Raw genomic sequence first — 21552 nt, forward strand, 5'->3', positions numbered from 1 at the left:
ACATGCATGCACGCACACACACATACAGTACAGTAAATTCATTCTCACAGAATCCATTCATCAGAAAAATAATAGAGTAATCAGAAGTATAAATGACTATTATACTCAGATACACCCAGAAGCCTCTGGGAGGTTTTAAAACTTAACGTTACAACATATTAAATTAATTTAGGCATCATAATTTGAGTTAATTATTCTTAATCTTAAATCTTAACTTTAATTTCTCAGAGAACTTTTAAAACGTCTTAAAAGTACTTAATATTACAGAAAACAGAACTGGTCCATAAAAACGGTCTTAAAGATAAACATATTGCTTCTGAATCCCCCACTCTGCTTCGCGAGGGCAAGCGAGGGAGTGAGAGGCGTAGAGTAAACACAGTATTATCGGTACAGTGAACATAACAGTAATAAACTGACAAATACTGACCATTCATAGGGTCCAGACATAACAAGCTATAACCACAAACTGACTATGAGCACGGTTTTAATCAGGCTGACTAGAAAGCACACGCCCTAGGTTATAAGCCCAACATATAATGACCATTCATAGGGTCCAAACAAACTGACAAAACAAAAACGACTGTACCGAAAAAAAGTTAAAGTCTGAAAATCAGTATTGTGTCTGCCTCCTCATCACAATGAGAGAGCGAGACCAAACCAGAGAAATAGTTAAAAATAGATTAGGGAGTTACGTACCACCCTTAAACTTTGTAAGATGAAACAAAGAAATTTACGACCATTCTGTATCTAGTAGATTGGGGTTAATTTACGACGTGTGTCAAAACAAAACATTATTAGGAGATTTCGGAATCCTCCAGACGGGGAGAGAACATAATTCACAAATCATATCAATTATCATTACATTAACATCGTTAATTCAAAATTCAAAGACACGACGCGTTACGGGGACTAAGTAAATATGTACTTATCTTAATCAACTTAGGAATTTGCCAGGCGTGGAGATCCCATAGCACCGCACACGTCGAGCGTCGGTGGAGATATCCAACCCTTCGTCACACGGTCCGGTGCTGATGGATGTCCACGCGGGTCCACATTAATCCAAAATCAGATAACACTGTTGTCCAAATAAAAACCTTTGTCTGAAAATACAGCAATGTAGAGAATTCCTGGCAGCTGTTCTTTTAAAGCGTGTCGGGAGCGTTTTGGCCAGCCCTGGTGAGAGAAGGACCGTACAGTACCGGTTCCTCAAGTCCCCCCTGGCTGGTCAAACGCACCGCAGCTTGACCACTCGAGAAGGACCAATTAATAAATAAATTATGGATCTCTAAATCCATAGTGAAAATAAGACAAAGAGACCAAAGGACGTATCTTAGATTGCTGTATTGAGAGGGAGTCAGACAAGGAGACAAACAGTTCTAAATCTCTCCCCACCCTAACGGTAGGTCGAGCATTCTCTCTCCCAAAATGGAAGTTACATTCAGTATATAAAGACATACAGTTTATGACAGTAAGAAGCGTGGAACATATTGATTCGTTCCCATATCATAACAAGGAAGTAACAGGAAGAAAGTGCCACGTAGTGTTTTCCACCACTAGTGACTTATATCAGACAGAGGAAGACAGTGAGTCTGGTGACATACAGTATAAACCAAAACATGATTCTATTCAGGGCATTCAAAGTTATTATGACCTTTAATCAGTTTGCCTGAACCTACAGTATGCGACCAAAATGTGGTCTCTTATATACTGTACGTTCAGTTCATATTATGCCTTTATATGGTCATATGAGACTCATACACCAATAACATAATTATGTATCATAATTTATCCTAACAGCATATATGTCTTTTAAATAAATCTTGTTTGTCTTTTGTATATTGCTGGATGATCTATGACCCTGCCTCAGTCAAGAATTCAAAATCCTTCAGAGTTTATGAGACTGTCACTGATCTGTATTAAAACAGGTAAACTGGTGATATATTATTTTATTGATAGCCTATTCATGTCATTTAATGATAATGAATAACTAAATTACCCCCGTAACAACAGCATGTGAAACACAGCATGGGTTTGTGAAGTGTTTCATCCAAAAGTCTCAAGAGGAAAGTTGACAGTGAAAAGCCAAAAGAATGGAAATGGAACTATGTGTTAATCCTACCCGGTTATCAATTCAAAGATATTGCTGTCCATGTCCTACCTGGACTGCCTGTTGCCTACCAGTGTCATGTGTGTTCAAAGATATAGCGAAACACAGGCAGTCCATTCATTCATGAACCATTCAGTTGTAAAATAAATTAGCTGAGAATGGATCTAGTCAAACCAGATTCAGAACCTCAGGGGGAACCAATTCATATACACTGCAGCTCTACGTGTTTAGGAGTCCTGACTAGTTTATGCAACACCACTATTGTTTATGAGGTATTTACTACACCTCAAGGCTGTAAATTGGCACGTATGTGAGAAATCTTTAGAAAGCACATTGTGCGTGATGCTGTGAAAGAGCATACCAGACGTCTTTGTAGCCTACTTTACGTCATGGAAGTGTCTGATAAACAACAATACACAAAAACACAATACCATAATAACTCTGTCAACAGTCAATTTCTTCCGGCTGTACCTCATGTAAAAAAACTTGTTCTGTACCAGACAGTCCTTTAGTCTTAATCCGTGTACATTAGTCATACACACTTAAATGCTTCAAGCTCCAGTGTTAAATGTATTAAAAGAAAAGTAAAGTAGGTCTGTTTCAGTATATTAAAAAAAATAAAAAAAATAAAAATATTCTTTGAATTTACGTTAATATTTAATGACAGATCAAAATACTGTAGACGGAAATGTACTAATAATTGGGAAGCTTAAATTCTCCAATGTGCTTCATAAGTTTCAGTACATTTTTACTGAATTTAATTGAGTTTATGCCATGGCGTTTCTTCTAGCCCGCTCAAAAAACACAAACACTCCCTGGTTCTCCACAGTCAATTGAGGATTATGTCCTTAAGCATTAGTGACAATAGGCCTCTAGTGAGACATTCCACTCCACACAGATCCTGTTTCACCATCTTGCAGTAGCTTTGCATTTACATTCCTCCAAAAAGTGTGCATTACGGGTGGTCCGACCTAGTCGCTGCTGGAACCAAAGACAATGCTTTTTTAATCCCAAAATTTCCCTTGCAATTTGAGTGCATGCATTTTACTTCCCTAAACCTCCCTAACACACACACACACACACACACACACACACACACACACACACACACACACACACACACACACACACACACTTTATTCCCTTTTGAACCACTTTACCTCTATAGGCCTATAGCAGCCAGGGTCGTGCAACTTTGATGATGGAGAGGGCCACAAAATGTAGTAATAGGTCTACTTATATTACTATATTACTGCAAGAAGTGAAAGTCCCCCGAGCAACCATTTACCCATGTATGCTATACAGCCTACATTGTTGACTGGACCCATCTTCGTCCAAGGCGTCCTCCGTCCTCCTTTTTGGGAGGAGTGGGAGGTGGGTGAGGAACACTTCTCACGAACATCCCTTGTCCAGATAGTACACCTGTTTGTTTTACCTTGGTGCTCCCTCTATCTGAGTCATCACTATGAAACTGTGAAACTCATCCAGATAGTTCACCTGTAGCATACCAATAGTCTACTTATAAGTCTGTTTTACCGTGGTACTTCCTATCTTAAAGTCTGTTTTACATGGTACTCCCTATCTGAGCCATCTCTATCACAGTCACTTTAGACAGCATCTTTTTGAAGTGTAGGAATGACTTTGATTCTACAACAAAATATGATTATATCTTTCCAGACGTGTAAAAATGAATGAAACGGATTTAAATGAAAATTATGTATTTTAAATTATGATTTTTCTTTTCTTTCTTTTTCTTTTTTTTAAGATTTGTTTCTGGGCTTTCATGCCTTTATTGATGGGACGGTAGACTGACACGAAATGCAGAGAGAGATGGAGAGTGACATGCAGCAAAGTTTAGTACAGGAGCTTAGTACAGGAGCAAAATGTATTAAAGAAGCAACGATGACCTTCCTCAGGCAAGCCTAAATAGTTGTTCATTTCTCTGTCATGTCATGGGCTCCATTATCCACCAACCTCTTTGGCTCTTTTATGAGCCTGAACATTTGTATTTCCATAGAATTCTTATTCACGTTATCCCGAAGGGGGACAAAAGCCATAAGCACGCACCATCTTATCGTTCATCTTTATGTAACCAGACTGGCCAGTTCAGAGATGGGTATTTTCAGCTTGGGTGAAACTTGATGTAGCGCCATGCCCGAGGCTGTTTACACTCTCGTGCAGTTATATTTAGATTCAATGTTTTGACTTCTGATTCATTTGTAAACATTGTAACCTTAAACGTAACAGCCTTACTAAAGATAGTAAATCGAAGTAAAACTTTAACAATGGAGTCTTGACGCTTGAATTAACATAATTTACTTGGCATAGCAATGATAATAATGGGATATTGAATTGCAAGTGGGAACAGCTCCAGGCAATTCTCTGTAGTGTACTGTAATGTCAGGATTACTGGTGATGTCATGTGTGTAATGTATACACATCCTCCATGTTTTTGAAGACGAAACAGATCATTTAACATACCCCTCAGCAGTGCTTTTGAATCAACAATGGTAAGAGAGAGAATGTTTGTCAGAGTTTCTGTGCACATAGGAGCATGGCACACTGCTTTTGATGTTGCCATAAGTTCATTCACACATTTTGACACTAAAGTCTTCAACAGGTAAAATATTTAACCTAATAAAGCGGGTTGAAAATAGGGTTGCACTATATCAACATTTTGGCTGATATTTCATGTTCATATCGACATATATTCATACAGATTCCAATTTATTGAAATATGAGTTTCAGCTAATTGGGTTTACTGTACACCTGTTATACTGTAGGCCTAACTGTGATGATGTGTGCATTTAGATTTCTTAAGCAAAGGCTTATTAGGCTACCTAATGTATTATGCCTATTGGACAATGCACAAAGTTGATACAGAGGTGTGATACTGTATCCCCGATATGAGCACAATATGCTTTTGTGACAATTGTCTCTGAAATATAGCACTCCACACAATTGCAGATGTGCTATATTTGGGGGGTGTTATTCGAATGTGTCACGCTCAGTCCTAACATGACTGAAGCAGTTGAACAGTATTTACATATATAGTAAAATTCACAAAAATTCACAAATATAGTTGGGACTTAATTATTACATCATCATATTGGGAACAGATATTTGTTCAATACCGATAACAAATAGATTTTCTTACTGATATGATGACCATCATGCATCCTTAGTTGACCTGTTGAATGCACCTTTGGTAGCATCAGAAGCAATGTTTAACAAGTTGCTTGCAAGTTGTTTTCTTTTTTTTTTTACCTACAAAAAGAAAAGCGGCAAAAAGAGAAAGAGGTCACTTTCAGCACCGCCTCCTGGGGGGTGGGTTTAGAGTGAGAGTATTTCCCTACTTTGTTGACTCATGTTCACCAAGGATTTTCATGACAAGATTGATGTTCTCTGATGATGGGGGTTAAGACTCCTTTGTATAATGTCTTTGTTACAGTAGGTGAACTGCTAATAATAGTGATGGTTTTGGAGCCATTTGACCTTCAGATTTAAAGAGAAATGTACAGGACCTTTGGCTTAAAGCTCCAACTGTACTCGTCTTCTTTTTTTTTTTAGATTAGTTTTTGGGCTTTTATACCTTTATTGATAGGACGGTAGACGCCGCCAGGCATCCATGCCTGTGGCAATGCCTAAGTGGTATGCGCCAGACCGGACCAGTAGGCCAGCGAACGCCCCTTGTCTTCACCTCATTCATCACTGCAGTATGAAGCTCAAAGCCAACAGAGAAAGTGCATTTTCTCATAGGTGTACAAAAGCAGGATGATTATGCTAGAGAAAAGGTATTTTATAAACATAACCATAGGAATTTATGCAATTCCCATATCCGTTTAACTGGTGTCTTGCCAAAGACCTTTAGAAAGAAATTCATTCATACACAGGCTGTATCGATATTTCTTTATTAAATATACATTATTTACATTTTTGCAGCAAGTAAAGCTAAATAATAAAATATAGGAATAGCAGCAATTTCAAAGTTTGTCAAAGTTTGTATTTTTCAATACAATAGAATCTTTCAATATATATATATATATTTTTTCAATATTTAGTTAAAGACCCAATGGAATGACTATTTTGGGTATTTTATTTTGAAGTTTCAGTTTGAAAAGGAAGCCTGTGTGTTTCTGAACCTATCCGAGGGGACCAGCCCTTCAGGCGATGGGATTTAAAATCTGAGTAATGGGAGTAATGGGAGCCAGCAATGGGAAACAAACAGGTGAATGTAATCAAAGGTTCATTTATATTCAAAAACTCTATCTATGTCATCACTTTTTGAATTTCTGTTCACAGGAAGTAATTAAGAATGGCCTATTGATATAAATAAAAAAAATATTTTCTATTTTTTTGGCATCTAGTGTTAGGTATGACAGATATGCTCTAAAAGTGTGAAAAACATGTTTTTGATTTCACCCTGTCTTTAAACATAAACTGATGACAAAAAAGTTCATATGCTGGTGCATCTCTGGAGACGTCTTCTTTCTTTCATGACTAATGTCCTGTATGCATTAATGCAGTTACAATCAGTGTCTGTGTGATTAGTCACTCCACTGGTTCTGTGAGGCACAATGAGCTCTGCTGGGGGCAGAATGAGCGACGAAGCACTGATGACATAGGGCTGGCTGGTGTGTTTTTCCCCTGACACAGAAATCTCTGAGACAGAGGCTGACTTGCTGTCTTTACTAGAGAACTCAAACAGATTCTTCCTGAAAGCACTACTGGTGTTTTCTTTCTTCTTGAAAAGGATCACGTAGCACTTTGGGAGGAAATGACAGCCCAGGATGCCATAGTTGGAGATTAGAATGACAACCATCTCCACAGCGGGGAGATATATTCCTGAGGTGGTGACATGGACAGGAACAAAGATCATCCAGGAGATGAGGTAGAGCAGCATGCCAAAGGTTATGAACTTGGCCTCGTTGTACTTCTCGGGCAGCTTGCGACCTTTGAAGGCACCGATGAAGCACACAAGAGCCAGGACAGCTATGTAGCCCAGCATCGCCCCGAACGCCACGTACGAGCCCTCGTGACATTCTGCCAGACGAGTTTTGGGATAATTTACAACATTATAAAACGGGCTTTTGAGAAACAACCAGCAAACGCAGATGGCCACCTGCGCGGCCATGCAGCCAGCGACAATAACGTAAGGCTGGTAGAGCCTTCGCAGAAGATGCTGCAGCCCAGGGTTGAACTGGAAGGCCAGCAGGATCTTCAACGACTTGACCAGGATGCAGCTGACGCACAGGGTGAAGCTGAGACCAAAGAGAGCCTGTCGGGCCTTACATCGCAGGTCGTTGGGCTCGCCTACAAAGAGCACGGCACTGATGAAGCTGCCCACCAGAGAGAACAGGATGGCCTGGGACAGTGGTCCCCCGGCAGCCTTCACCACAGGAGTGTGGCGCTGGTGCAGGAAAAGGGCCCCCATCACAATGACCAAGAGAACCCCCAGGCCGGAGAAGGTCAGCAGGACCACGGCAAAGCCATCGTGCCAGGAGAAGTATTCCAAGGTCTTGTTGCTGCAGCCGCTGCTCCCCGGAGCAGACCACTCTGTGCTCGGGTCACAGCTCAGACACTGGACACTATCTGGTGGAGAAGGCAGGGCACAATTAGAAACAATTAGATAAGGGTCTTCCCAAACCATTTCAGCTCGAGTCCTTAAAAGATAACTTTGGTGTCTCGCTGGGATTCAAAAATACATTCATAATGCACGAATGATTTATTCATGAATGAATTATAAATCACTTAAGCCCTGTTTTAACGTTTGTGAAAATGCCCAATTTACAAGCTCACAGGCACCGTTTTATTTTATGTTTTGAATGTATATATTCTTTGCTATTTCCTTTTTGAATAAAATTGTTTTTTTGGGAGAAAATAATTTGTAGGAATGGTAAACAAAAACATTACAAAACAAAATAGATAGTGGATATGGCACCCAGAGAGTGTTGCATTCATTGTGTGTGTGTGTGTGTGTGTGTGTGTGTGTGTGTGTGTGTGTGTGTGTGTGTGTGTGTGTGTGTGTTCATGACTTGCCGTTGTGATCAGAGTACTGGTTCTCCGTGCAGTTGATGCAATCATAGCAACATGTGTATGGCCCTTCTGCTGTTTTCTTGAACTCTCCAGGTTGACAGCTGTCTGAGCATTTAGACACGACATTCTGAGGATGACACACACACACACACACACACACACACACGCACACTCACATACATGCACGCACACACACACACACACACACACACACACACACACACACACACACACACACACACACACACACACATTCACACTTTATTCGAATCATCCTATGCCAGAAGTAACGCAAGCACGTTATTCAAAGCACCATCTATATTCTCAAATAATTTTCCTGCCTAGCCTGACTAACGTCAGATTTTCGGTGCAGTGCCATTCATCTTTTTATTCCTGAGCTCTTATTGTTGTGCCAAAATATTTTACATTGTTTGTTAATTCTGTCAATAAAATCTGAATTGTTTAATAAATAACTGCCAAATCCCCATCTTATTGGGTGAGAGGAGTTAACTGATGTTGGTATTGTTACAAACAGAGCAGCATGATCTGATAAAGTCCCAGCTAAATGTTCACAGGGGGGTATCATATATACTTTGGATGATGGGACCGGGAGATAGTAGATTCTGGAGTAGCTATCATGAGGTCAGGAATAAAAGGAATATGGGCCACTGTTCCACACTCCCCCCTGACATTTCAAGCATTATTTTGAGTAAACAAAACCTTTTGTTTTACTCTCTGGAGTGCGGAAACAAGACATAGGCTTTCTTGGAAAAATCATTTTAGCAGACCTTGTATTGTACTGTACTTCCCTATGGGGCTTTTAAGCCGTGACATCATTTTGTAGTCAGACCTCCAAGCAGATTTATTGTCAATATGGGCCCTCGCTATTTCAACAGATCCGAGACAAAAATAACGACTTAAGTATAATTCTACCACTTTCCTGTCAACAAGTAAGAGAAAAATAATCTTTTTTCAAAAAGAGGGGGGGGGGGGGGGGGGGGTGGCGCAGTTCAGGTCAAAGGTGGTACTGCAGCTGAAATGCTCTGAGAGCCATTCAAAAATGAGAGAGGCTCTCTATTCAGGAGTGGTAATTTAGCCTCAAACCTTTTGAAAAACGTTTTTGGGACATAAACAATATGACATAAATACTTTTTAAATGCATGGTGTATCACCTTTAAGAGCTCCATACCAACAGGATATACAGGGAAGTATATAGGTATAGGAAGGGAGGTATTACACACCATAAGCTGTTATAAGCATGCTTATTATGTAGATCATCTATTTTCAGATTCGAGCGATAAATTAGCATACGTTTATCGGGTTCTATAACACTGTCAACATCTCAACACCAAGTCCGGGGGCCCCAAGGGTCCAAATGAACCTTTAAGGATTACGTTTTGTCATTTTATCGTCTAATCAGGCTTTTGGGAACACCAAGGACAGTTTTTGAATTTCTTCATTTAGTAAGTACTTAGTTATTTGATATTATTTTCCCCCTTCCAGGACCTTCCTATACAAACCCATTATAACCTCAAACTCCATTTTAACCATGATAGAATAGATTCAATTAAAACAACTGTCCTTTTTTCTGTTGACTCCTGACACCCTCCGAATACGTGAGCAGGCCGTGTTTTTTCGATAACATTTTTCATTGATTTCTATTCATCTTTTTAGTCCACTTGCCAGAATCATTCGATTTATTTAGCATAATCCCCCATAATAATGGATAATATGTCAAAAACTGATTGGCCGATCTGAACAATATTAGAGTGGTTTTGGGGGTTATTGAGAATGCTGAATCCATTTTTGACATTTTCTAAATTCAAAATGGCCGTTTTAAACCGGAAATGGCCATATACCAACTGGAAAATCAACAAAAAAGTATCAAAATCACCCACTTTAAGTTGGTATAAGGCCATTTCCGGTTTAAAACGGCCATTTTGAATTTAGAAAATGGATTCAGCATCCTCAATAACCCCCAAAACCACTCTAATATTGTTCAAATCGGCCAATCAGTTTTTGACATATTATCCATTATTATGGGGGATTATGCTAAATAAATCGAATTATGCAAATTATGAAAATTGCTCAACATATGCAAGTTAGCATCCGGCAGTTTCTACATGCTGGGGACCCATACTCAACATTTCTAACATAAAACCTTACTGTACTCAATATGTCCGGGTTCACAATTAGTAGGGGGAATTAAGTGCAAAATCGTTACGCGGCGGATAAAAGCATGACATTTGATACAGAGGTCCCTTGGGTCATCCAAAAACATCCTAGAAGGGGTGCCCAAAAAAATCTCATACAGGAAGTGAGTTATGGACAAAATTCAAAATGGCCACTTAAACTGTTGACCGTTGACTCAAAAGACACCAAAAGAATCTCCAAAAAGCATAGGATTTGGCACACATGTCCCTTGGGTCATCCTAAAACATCATAGAAGGGGTGCCCAAAAAAATCTTAAACAGGAAGTGAGTTATGGACAAAAGTTAAAATGGACGCTTAAACTGTTGACTGTTGACTCAAAAGACACCAAAAGAATCTCCAAAAAGCATAAGATTTGGCACACATGTCCCTTGGGTCATCCTAAAACATCCTAGAAGGGGTGCCCAAAAAAATCTTAAACAGGAAGTGAGTTATGGACAAAAGTCAAAATGGCCACTTAAACTGTTGACCGTTGACTCAAAAGACACCAAAAGAATCTCCAAAAAGCATAAAATTTGGCACACATGTCCCTTGGGTCATCCTAAAACATCCTAGAAGGGGTGCCCAAAAATTATTTAAACAGGAAGTGAGTTATGGACAAAAGTCAAAATGGCCGCTTAAACTGTTGACCTCTAACTCAAAAGACACCAAAAGAACTATAGAATCTCATAGACGCATACACTTTGGCACATGTATCCCTTGGGTCATCCTAAGACATCCTAGAAGGGGTGCCCAAAGAAATCTGAAACAGGATGTTAGTTATTGCCTAATTTACAGTATTGACAGATGATGTAAAAGACACCTAAAGAGTAAAGAATATCATAAAGGCATGAAATGTGGTACAAATATCCCTTGGGTGATCTTAACGCATCCTACAAGGGGTGCCCAAATATGTTTTAAACAGGAAGAGGGTTTTTGTCGAATTTCAAAGTGGCCACCTAAAGCAGTTGACACAAAAGAAAACATAAAGGGACACTATATTAACATATTATTTGGCATGTAGGCCTTCACCTTATTATATCCTAGAAGGGGTTATTTATTTGTTTGGGAAGGGACCATACTGAAGTAATTCTAAAAGACTGTTTAAACAGTTGACAGCTGCATAGTCTGCATAAACCTGGGGTATTTTTCAGTCTACCTTCTGTGTACAATGTACATCCCCCTTCTTTGTGTACATCATCTCCCCCTTCTCTGCTCCCTCCACTGGCTCCCGTTTGCTGCCCGCACAGAGTAAACAGAGAATGGCACTACCATACCATCAAAACCCGATAGAACCCTACCCTTAATGTACTTTAGTCTTTGAACCTTCTTTATTTATCTAACCCTCTGCATGCATATTCATACTTATTTTACTCTGCATCTTATCTTCAGCATATTCTTATTTTACTCTCTGCATTTCTATTTTGCACTCTACATCTTCTTAACCTCAACAGCCCGTTTGGTTTCCGCCTAGAGCGCGGAAACCACTAGAAGAAGCGGCGTCGCTTTGATTTGGTTCCCTCCGTTTGTTTCCCCAATCCCTATTAAAATGCTCGAGTAGCCTAGTGTAGTCTTGCCAGTCGCTAAAAGTTGGACTAAAAGATGCACATACCAAACGAATTTTTCAAAAGCAAAACTACTCCGCATCAAGGAGTTTATTAGGTAGGCCCTAAAAGTGTGTCCTTGAGCGCAGGGGAATATTTTGGGTTAAAACTGAATCCGGTTTGATCTTTCCGGCAAATTGTAGTCCTTTGAGGACTACAACATGACGTTTTGTGGTTTCCGCTCCAGACCGGTTACAAGCCCGAAAAGTGAAGTGATCCCAGACTAACATCTTCTTGCTTATTTTGGTCTATCTTCACTCTAACCTTTCTTCTAGATCATTACTGTTTTTTTGTGATTAGTGTTTAGTAACCATTCATGTGTGCCATTTCATAATGACCAGCACATTGACATAATGCTGTGCAAGGTAACCCAGCATCTACACTTTCTCGAACAGAGGGGCTACTGCTCGATTTGAATGTTGTAGCAGTGCAGCCTGTGTGGGAGGAATGGTTTCCATTGAGAGAAAATTATGAGCAAACAGGTCCTCCCAGTTTCATAATAGCGACTTTAAGCTTTTGACGGCTACGGCAGATGAAAACGGTAACCGGAAATGATCATCGCTCGATAGATAAACGTGTCGCCGTCGCGGCCGTCTCCAGAAGCTCCCTTCTCACGTATAGTGACTGGAACGTCTGCTGCCTGTATGTATCACCATGGGAACCAAAGCGTCCAGTAAAAGAGGTGGGAACCCGTCGCCGATGGCTGTTTGCTTAAAGATTTTGACCGCTACGGCGATTACGTCATAGCAGCCGTTGTCCCGCCTCACGTTGCGGTTGTAGAAACAGGCTGCTTAAACTGCCTAATGTCCGTTGTTTTGTCATACAGAACACAGGTGTATATTTCAAGCACTGTAACACTGTTTGATTCTTGGCTAAGCACTTCAAAAGGATTAACCATACAATAAATAACCCCTTCTGGGATAATAAGCAGTACTCAATATGTACCAACTTATAGGCTTTTATGAAGTCCCTTTATAATAATGATGATAATGATAGCTCAAATGTATATAGCTATTTTCTAAGTACCCAAAGTCGCTTTACATAGGGAAAGGAAGGAACCAACTTTGTGTTCTTTTGGGTCAACTGCTTTAGGTGGTCATTTTCCATTTTGTTTAGCTGTTTCAGATTATTTTGGGCACCCATTCTAGAATGTCTTGGGATGCTTTCGTATGCTTTTATGAGATTCTTTAGTTGTCTTTTGAGTCAATCGCCAATACTGTAGGCAGCCATTTTCAATTTTGTCAGTAAGTTCCTGTTTCAGATTTATTTGGGCACGCCTTCTAGGATGTCTTAGGATGACCCAGGGGACACATGTGCCAAAGCGTATGCCTTTATGAGATTCTATAGGGGTTTTGAGTCAATAGCCAACACTGTAGGTGGCCATTTTCAATATTGTCATTAATTCACTTCCTGTTTAAGATTTCTTTGGGCACCTCTTCTATGATGTCTTAGGATGACCCAAGGGACATGTGTGCCAAATTGTATGCTTTTTGGAGATTCTTTTGGTGTATTTTGAGTCAGTCAACAGTTTAAGCGGCCATTTTGACTTTTGTCCATAACTCACTTCGTGTTTATGATTTTTTGGGGCACCCCTTCTAGGATGTTTTAGGATGACCCAAGGGACATGTGTGCCAAATCTTATGCTTTTGGAGATTCTTTTGATGTCTTTTAAGTCAACAGTAAACAGTTTAGGTGGCCATTTTGAAATTTGTCCATAACTCACTTCCTGTTTAAGATTTTTTTGGGCACCCCTTCTAGGATGTTTTAGGATGACCCAAGGGACATGTGTACCAAATTTGGTGCTTTTATCCGCCGCGTAACGATTTGGCCATTTTCTGAGTTTAATTCCCCCTACTAAATGGGGCTCTATGGGCTGGCAAGTAGACTATTTGGGGAAATCTAAATTATTAAATACAATAAAAGATTATTGAAAATAAATGAAAAAAGTTAAAAACATGGCCTGCTCACGTATTCGGAGGGTGTTAGGAGTCACCAGAAGAAAAGGACAGTTGTTTCATTGAATCTATCATGGTTAAAATGGAGTCTGAAGTTACAATGGGTTTGCATGGGAAAGTCCTGGAAGGGGGAAAATTGGGGGAAATTAATATCAAATATCTACCGGTAAATACTGAATGAAGAAATTCCTGGGTGTTCCCAAAAGCCTGATTAGACGATAAAATGACAAAAAGTTTTTTTGAAAGTGAAATATCCCTTTAACACAAAGATATTGTATCAAATGGCAGTCCATGGCCTAATCCATGTCAAACTAGGGATCCCAGGGTTGAGAATCACTGTTCCTTGAGCACAGAATTGATGTTTGTGTCTGTGTGAAGGTATGATGGATGGCCTACCCTCAAGCCCATCAGTTGTCTTCTGTTGCTCAGACTGGTGTAGGAGAAGCTGCTGTTGACTGGGTGGTACTCAGCTACAACGTTTCGCACACTCATTTTCCCGCTCTGCGACCTCCACATTACGACATCATAGCCCAGGTTAATGTCTCCTTTGTCATCAAACTTGTATTTTCTTTCCTCTTGCTCAAACTGGAGGGACCTTAGACCTTTCAGGACCTACAACATGCATGCAGATGATTCAATTGTTTGTGAGCGCACATGCACGCACGCACGCACGCACGCACACACGCGCACGCGCACGCGCACACGCACACGCACACGCACACGCACACGCACACGCACACACACACACACACACACACACTTTAACATGTTTTAAGCTTTGAAAATGTTCTAGTACCTCTAGGTGTGTCAGTGAGCCTGGTGTTTTGCACTTCTTGTGGGTACAGATATGAGCCACAGCTTGGGCAATGGCATTCACAGCCATCTGAATGCTGAAGACAGAGCCTGCGTCTGTATTGCATCTTAGGATCTCCAAAGCCTTGGACTTGGACATGGTCCCCGGGGCTCCTCTACTGATATTCATCTGTGCATAAAACTCCTCCAGAAAAGAGTTATTTACTACCTGGTCCTCCAGCTCCAGCTTTTTCAGATAGTGAACGAATGATGACAGGTTTCCACTTTTGAAGGTAAAACCCACAATGTCTCCTATTTCCTCCAGTGTCACGTTGCCAATTACAGAGCTTGAGGAGGACCAGGCGTCACTAGCTACCCATATTCTCTTTATAGACTGTGACTTTGGCTCTGCTCCTGTCAACGCAATCAACTTTTTGTACAGGTCCTCCATGTGAGTAGGGTTGACAAATGACACTATGACCTTCACCTTTGGGCTCTTGTGGATGGTCGTGGCAGCTCGATTCATCGCAGACTGGAACTCCGGATTGCTCACGGATCCAGGGAGAATCTCTTTAAAGGCCACGCAGATGCCCTTTTCTGAGGCCTGGGTGACAAAGCTGTCCAGGGCCGATCGGCCATAGTCTCCATCTGTGGTGATCATTCCCACCCAGTTCCAGCCGCTGTCACTCAGCAGCTTGACCATGGCAGCCGTCTGATAGCTGTCATTAGGGACGGTCCTCATGAAGGCAGGGAAGCGGGTTTTGTCACTCAGAATAACAGCTGTGGATGAGTAGCTGATCTGTAGAAAGGCAGAAGATTGAACTATGTTATAACTAATTTGTGTTTTCATTGAGTCATTCAATTCTGTTTTATAACAAGGGCTACAAGGGCTAGAAGTATGCGTAATTAGAGAAGTTCAATGACAATTTACGCCATTATTTTGTCATCTAGAAAAAAAATCAGTCTCACTAAACGATGAATATGAAATCCAAGAGAATATGCAAATTCAACTTTGACCTTTTTTGTACACAAACGTATGGTCCCATTTTTATTTTATCAAGTCATGAAGGAATGAAGAAGTTGCCAGCACACAAGGAATCTCCTTTTCACATGTTTATTTACCACTCTGGACCGAGGACAACGAACTTTCAGGGTGACATACGTCACCTGTTTCATATCACAGTTGATTTTAACACACACTATTTATACCTCACTTCCTGTCATCTTGGCACAACGCTGAGGAAGACAGACGGCTCGAAACGTACGTTTGTTGTTCTCTGTCCAGAGAGGTAAATAAACATGTGAAAAGGAGATTCCTTGTGTGCTGGCAACTTCTTCATTCCTTCATGATATTGAGCCGTGCACCACCAAGACTTTGGAGTGTTGCGGGCTCTCTGCTTTGTTGCAGCCTCTCTTCCTAATTTTATCAAGTCAATCTTTTATGAACAATAATGCAACTGTATTACTGTTAATACTATACTGATAAGGAAGAAAGAGAGAACAAGACTAAAACCGAGCCTGTCTCCTGTTTTTCCCCGTTTATTCAGATTGCTCTGCACACTTATCAAATTTATCATCTTTAGTATTACCGAGCCTCACTCCTGGGGCGTGTAACACTTTTGCAGCATATCAGTGTTGAGGTGGGGTCACGGTGTAGTTGTTAGTCAGCTGTGTAGGGACAGGCAAGGTGGAGTTTGGTGCAGAAAGCTTTGTGTGACATGCATGTGTCTCAGCTGTGTGAGCTGAGCCTTGAAAACATCAGTCCAGTTACCGTAGACATCTGAGACACATTATGTCAGCAGTTAGCTTTTCGCATGCAGATGACAACAAACCACCAGTGGTGGTTTAAGTAAAGTAAAAGTAAAGTAATTTTTTTTTAATTGGTATTTGTCCGGATATTCAGTTATAAAGATAAAATATTTTTATGGCCTTATGTTGTGATTTGACAATGCCATGGTGTGGATGAAAGAAGTGTTTCAGAAAGTGACCCCCCCCCCCCCCCAAAAGAAAAAAAAAAGAAACCTACTTGAGGGATCATGTGGAGGGTTAGTTCCCTGGCAATGGAGATGGACATTTCAGAATAGGATGCCCCGACGACAGCTGCCACTGCAACGCCGTTAGCGGATCTGTTTTGTCCTCCGCCACTGACATCCTGATGCGCAAAGTCATCCATGGCCCTCAGTCCTGTGCTGACATCATGGCAGGAGTCGTGTATTCGATATCCCAGAGTGATACCAATGTCACTTAGCTTGGGGGATTTGTTGATCGTCTCTATTGCGTTGATCATTGCCAGAGCCTCAGTGAGCTGTCCCTTGCTCAACCTGCTTGAGGTGGCACAAAGTGCTGCTGTCAGTATCATATGTCAACAATGCACACAATGAAAAAAAGATTGGAAACGTGGAGAAAATGACCACGGGCATGAGAGAAACTGGAGAGAGTGAGGGAGTGTGAGGGAGGGAGGGAAGGGGGGTGTTATCATAATCATATTGGATACAGTGAACGCACCTGACACATCTCTGAACAGCAGGTTCATACATATTACTGCCATTTTTCTCCACAGCTTCATGGATGGGAAAGAGTCCTCCAATGATGACGTCACCAGGAGCTGTAGCTCCTGCAGTTGTAAAATCTCCTCCTGAGGATTGTCCAGTTTCCATCTGGAAAAGCAAAAGGAGAAGAACAAGAACAGAACCCATGGTGATCATGTCTGCTCCACTGTCTCCCCTTTTAGATTATCTTTCTGTCACTTTCTCTCTCTGACATACACAATTATGACACTTATGTCTTTCCACTGTTTTCTTCTCTCTAGTCTATAGCCTCGTTGAGAATCTCCCCTTACTCGGACTCTTTGACAGCCGCTGGCAGAGTGATACAGCCTCCTTTAAGCATCCTCAGAAAAATAACTTCCCTGTTGCTTCTTTCTACAGTCACATCTAGTATTCCTCCCCTCGAGCCCGGCCCACTTTTGGTAAATGGCAGCTGGATGACTCATATTTCACTGACAGTTATAGGTCTTCACGTGAAGAGATGAATATTGCAATTGACATGCAGGTGCACCTGTCTTATCAGGTTCACTGAGAAAATGCTTATATAATGCTGACCCAGTATGCTGCTCAGCCTGTCTTAGAAACATGAGATATTACTATTGCTACTGTATTTGAAAATGATTTATATTGACACCTGGAGTTGTATTTTAGATGACAATCTCGCCAGTGAAAGATATTTGGGCAGGAACTCAATCAAAAACCAACACGTTTTTTGATTAATTGAATACCTTAGTAGATATAAATGTAACAGCATGTGGTACAGTCAGACATTTGAGCTAAAGGGATAACACGATAAAGTCCTGGGAACTTGTTTCTATTGTGGTCCAATGTATTCAATTCATCAACATAAAAATAACACCATAATACAATGAATACATCAACAAATATGTAGAACACTAGAGTAGAAAAAAGGGGAAAATTAAAACAAACTGTAGGCAGTGAATGCCAGCACCTTTTTATGGGAGAAGTGAGTTCAGTTTACCTCCTCCTTTGACCTCCTCAGAGACAGATTTATTGGCCTGATTTGAAGGAAGCCAGTAGTCTACTGGCTGCACTGTCTACTGAGTAGACGATGCAGTAGAAATAATTTACCCATGTTTGTTCTATAGAAGGGTGGTACCCATACTAGTAGTATAGTGGTACCATGCTATACTGGCAAAACAACGTCGGAGGTGTTGTTCATCTTTTCTTTGTGTCTTGCGAATGTTGACTTTGTATTCGTCTTCCATGTGTGTATTAATGTGAAGGCTCCCCCTATTTTTCTTTTTCTTGAAGCTGCCCTGCTGTTGTTGTTACTTTAATATTTTGTATTTGTTTTTAAAAAATTGTTGAAAGGTCGGTCATCACATAGCATAGGTTTGTATAATTACATAGAGAAAGAGCAAGGATATACATATGTGTGTATGCATCTTGAGGTGAAAGATTTTGGCTCAGGGTAGAGGACAGAGTACAATGGGGCTTGTCTACAAAATGCTCAAGGGATCAGGGATGCCTTTTTACCTGTCAAACTAATAGCTAAAACAATGACGTGAGATACACACATACAGAACACCAGAGGGAGCTCCACAGGTCTCGTTCAGCCTAGATTCAGCACAAACATGGGGTTCAATCTGCTCTACTGCTAAGCCACCAAACTACCAAAAGCCATACAAAATTGTGTTTTAACTCCTTACTTTCCTTCAAAACCGCCATAAAAGATCACCTGTCAGCAATTTGTAACTGGTCCTAGACTTCTATGCTTAACACCCCCCCACCACAAATAGTACATATTTGTGTACAGAAAGTGTATTTCTACTAGTGTAAATGATATCTTATAGCCTATATTAGTGTGGAAACAAGCCCTTTAATATTGCTTGTGTAGTGATGCGCGGAAGCGGGGATTGAACCCGGGACTCCCACTTGCCAGTCCAACGCACAACCAGTCGTGCTGATAGGGCTGAGCCCGATTAGCAGGGCTGTTGTCGCTGGTTCATGGCTGGTACTAACTGTGGGGGCTCCAATCACCCCCCTGATCTTTGGAGCGCGTCCTCGCGCTTCACACTTCATGCCGCGCACCGCCGCACACAACGTGGACCTGTCCCTCACGCAAGGATATCACGCTCCTCATCCTGCCGACAACGCCAGATTGTAGTGATGCGCGGAAGCGGGGATTGAACCCGGGACTCTCACTCGCCAGTCCAACGCACAACCAGTCGTGCTAATAGGGCTGAGCCCGATTAGCAAAGCTGTTGTCGTTGGTTCATGGCTGGTACTAACTGTGGGGGCTACACTTGTTATGTTGTCCTTTTTTCTTCTTTTTTTCTGCTTTGTTTATTGATCACCTTGATAGCATTACAGAAGGTGTACAAGCAGGGTATGGTAATAATTGTGGGCTCGCCTGAAAGGCGAGAACACTATGTTATCCTCATTATTTATATATAGTGAGTTCCTGGCTGCGCAGACAGTATAAAGGCGGTTATTTATATAGTGAGTTCCGTCGCAGACAGTACAAAAGCTTCACATGACAGTTAGCACGCTGCAGAATATAGTCACGAGCGAGCCCACACTGTTTCGTAGGAACAGTATTTCTAGTACATTTTCCTCTCTTCAGTACAGTCTCTTTTTTCTCCTTTGTGTCTACAGTTTGTTTAGTGCCTTTCCCCCCTTCCCAATTCTATTCATGACACTGACATAGTACCATAACCATTGCTCTAGTCTAGGACCATGAAAAATTATATTCTAGAAAAAAGTTGTCCTTTTAGCATCATTATGATTGTATGACTGTACTATTTGCAAACTGTTAATAAAGTGTTTAATGTTCTCAATCAATCAATAAAAAAGCATATCACATAATTATGTATTTTTGTTTGCAATCTCTGATTGAGGAGTGTCATCTTGAAATGTGTTACATGTATACATTACAAACACTATAAGGGCCTAATATCATGTATTCTTGTTTTACCAACAGGTGGCAATCAAGAGCCGCAAACAGACCCCAGAATGAAAAGGAGTTGTTCTGGCGAGAAAGTTTAAAAACATTACATAAGCAAACACCTGTGTGCTAAATGATTGCTACTGTGTGCATAGGACCGACGACAAGTGCTGCAGCTGTTGAGTGATTGCTACGACTACAGCTACGTGCATATAATGGGCCTTCCAATATTTTCCTCGATAGGCATGGCTAAACTTATATATCATTTCGGTTCAATGTAATTAACCATCGAGTGCTTCAACCCCGGATTCTGTAAGCAACGCCAGCAGACTATGGTATGTTGTTCTATAGCCCATTATTTTTGTTTCTTTAATGAGGAAATGGGGAGGAAGAGCAACATAGCCTACGTTTCCCACTTCACCTGCTGTGTGTAATAGGCCGACTAGCTGTTTGAAGGTATTAATGTATTTATTAATAATAATGTTCAAATTCAAAATGTTCACATTCACAGGTCTACATTGAATACATTCGTGACAAGTGGCATTCATTGTGGAAAGATGTGGAAAGCCATTAAGCTATTAGCCTACCTCTGTGGAAAGAACATGTGTCAACACCAGGTCACAGTGTGGAAGAGGGGCGGGTACGAGGCTAGTCACAGTGTGTCATATGACATGAGTGACACGCATCACACTAGAAAGACTAACATAGGCCTACATAAAGATGTGGAAAGCCATTAAGCTATTAGCCTACCTCTGTGGAAAGAACATGTGTCAACACCAGGTCACAGTGTAGCCTAGTAAACGACCAACTTCCGTTCTCCAGGAGGATTCCAATGAAATGGTTTCTGGAAGAGGGGCGGGTACGAGGCTAGTCACAGACACAGTGTGTCATATGACATGAGTGACACGCATCACACTAGAAAGACTAACATAGGCCTACATATACTGTCAGTGGTGGAAAGTAACAAATCAATCAAGTTCTGTTCTTGAGCAGCCAGGCTACTTTTGAGGATTGATTGATTGATTGATGTATTAGAAGGTTACTTAGGAACAATTAATTTCATGACAGTACAAATCACTGGTACAAGGTCAACTAAAAGGAGATCCCATCTCATATAACATTGACAGTAAGCCTACTTTGCATAGGATATCATCCATCAATAACAAAAGGGAAGAAGCATTCAAAAATAAGAACAAATTAAAATAAAATAAAAAGAAAAGGAAGATATTTACAGTGGACAGGGGGAGGTATTTTAGACTATTACAAGTTTGTTGTTGAACCGAGTTAAACAATTGATGCTTTTCTTGTCTTTCTAGATGAATGACAGTGTCATGGAGGCAGTAGGCAAAGGCAACCATGAGTCATTCCTGTTTCAAGATAATCACCTGTGAAGTGTCTGAAGACAGCAAGG

General features: G+C 40.8%; 1 protein-coding gene across 1 annotated transcript in view; it reads right to left on the reverse strand.

Annotated features, from left to right (window-relative positions):
* Positions 1 to 6412: 6412 nt before the first annotated feature.
* Positions 6413 to 21552, reverse strand: part of gprc6a (G protein-coupled receptor, class C, group 6, member A) — a gene marked incomplete at its 5' end in the record, with an annotated part of 127727 nt that continues 112587 nt past the window's right edge. Inside the window, 6 exons of the mRNA XM_080742896.1 lie at positions 6413 to 7695; positions 8143 to 8270; positions 14289 to 14504; positions 14689 to 15483; positions 16711 to 17005; positions 17190 to 17341. Of these exons, the coding sequence (XP_080599022.1) occupies positions 6564 to 7695; positions 8143 to 8270; positions 14289 to 14504; positions 14689 to 15483; positions 16711 to 17005; positions 17190 to 17341 (2718 nt within the window). The 3' untranslated portion in view covers positions 6413 to 6563. The remainder of the gene's footprint in view (positions 7696 to 8142; positions 8271 to 14288; positions 14505 to 14688; positions 15484 to 16710; positions 17006 to 17189; positions 17342 to 21552) is intronic.

This window comes from Nannobrachium achirus (assembly GCF_963921795.1).
Source record: "Nannobrachium achirus genome assembly, chromosome: 2".
NCBI lineage: Eukaryota > Metazoa > Chordata > Actinopteri > Myctophiformes > Myctophidae > Nannobrachium > Nannobrachium achirus.